At 71.1% G+C, this 1,308-nt stretch overlaps 1 protein-coding gene across 1 annotated transcript in view; it reads right to left on the bottom strand.

The window, feature by feature from the left end:
• Positions 1–1,308, bottom strand: part of LOC142595113 (amphoterin-induced protein 1-like) — a 4,504-nt gene extending 3,196 nt beyond the window's left edge. The window contains 4 exon segments of the mRNA XM_075722558.1: positions 3–203; positions 206–592; positions 595–786; positions 789–1,308. Of these exon segments, the coding sequence (XP_075578673.1) occupies positions 3–203; positions 206–592; positions 595–786; positions 789–1,308 (1,300 nt within the window).

Here is a 1,308-nt window from a genome sequence, read left to right as displayed (position 1 = left end):
GCTGTCGTCGCGGGGAGCCGGCGGCTTGTCGGCGCCGCGGCAGCAGCAGCAGCGGCACGGAGTGAGGTACAGGTAGATGAGCACTAGCACCACGCTGAGGATGCAGCCCACCAGCGTGGTGTAGGCGGTGTTGAGGGTGTCGTGGGGACCGTGCAGGGTGAAGTTGTGCACCAGCAGCTCCACGTAGAGGGTCTCGTTGAGGAGGGACCTGCCACCCAGCAGGAGTAGGTGCCGGCGTCCTCGGGGCGCAGCACCCGCAGCTGCAGGCTGCCGTTCGCCAGGAGAGCGGCGCTGCCGTTACCCCCTTCCTCCAACACCCGTTCGCCTCCCGGCGTCACCCAGTGCCGGCTACGCACCCCCCGCAACCGGGTGTCGCAGCTGAGGGTGACGGTGTCACCCAGGTGGGCTTCCAGCACCGCTTCCCGCGCCTCGCTGCAGTTGAGCGGCTGCCGGCCAGCCAGGGCGAGGATACCGACGGGCGCCGAGGCGGCAGGCAGCAAGCACCGCAACTCCTCCTGGAAATCCATCACGGCGCTCAGCCGGCGGCGACGACCGCGGGCGACCAGCTGGAAAAGCGGGCAGTCGCAGGCAGCGGGTTGTTGTGCAGGTAGAGGCGGTCGCGCAGCCAGGCGGGCAGCGCCTGCAGCTCGCCGACGGGCAAGCTGCGGAGCCGGTTGGCCGAGAGGTCGAGCAGGGCCAGCTGCGGCAGGCGGCTGCCGTCGCGCAGCAGCTCCAGCGGGAAGCGGGCGATGCGGTTTTGCCCCAGGTAAAGCTTACGGAGACGGCGAGGTTATCGAAGGCGGTGCGGTCCACGGCAGAGATCTCGTTGTTGTAGAGGAGCAGCACCTCCAGCTCGGTCAGGTCGCTGAAGAGGTTCTCCTCCAGCGCCCGGAGGCGGTTAGAGGAGAGGTCCAGGTGCCGGAGGTGGGGGACGTGGGCGAAGGCTTCGGTGGAGACGAAGGAGAGCCCGTTGTGGCTGAGCAGCAAGGCGTGGAGGTGGGCCAGGCGCCCCGGCGCCCAGTCGGCGCGCAGCCGGCTGACGTTGTTGTGGCTGAGGTCGAGGACGGCGGTGAAGCGGGGCAGGGGGGCCGGCACCGAGCTCAGCACCGCCTGCGAGCAGCTCAGGATGTTGGAGGCGCAGACGCAGCGCGGGGGGCAGCTCCCGCCCGCAGACCCCCACGGCGCCAGCAGCACCAGCGCCAGCAGCAGCGGCATTAGCGGCAGCGGGGCCGCCGGCCCCTCGCTGCTCCCCATGGCCGCGCTCCGCCCCACGGCGTCGCACGGGTGCTGGGGACGCGGCGCCGGCAT

Source organism: Pelecanus crispus, chromosome 17 (assembly GCF_030463565.1).
Source record: "Pelecanus crispus isolate bPelCri1 chromosome 17, bPelCri1.pri, whole genome shotgun sequence".
Classification (NCBI taxonomy): domain Eukaryota; kingdom Metazoa; phylum Chordata; class Aves; order Pelecaniformes; family Pelecanidae; genus Pelecanus; species Pelecanus crispus.
The sequence above is the reverse complement of the archived record's forward strand: the minus strand, read 5'-3'. Positions and strand labels throughout refer to the sequence as shown.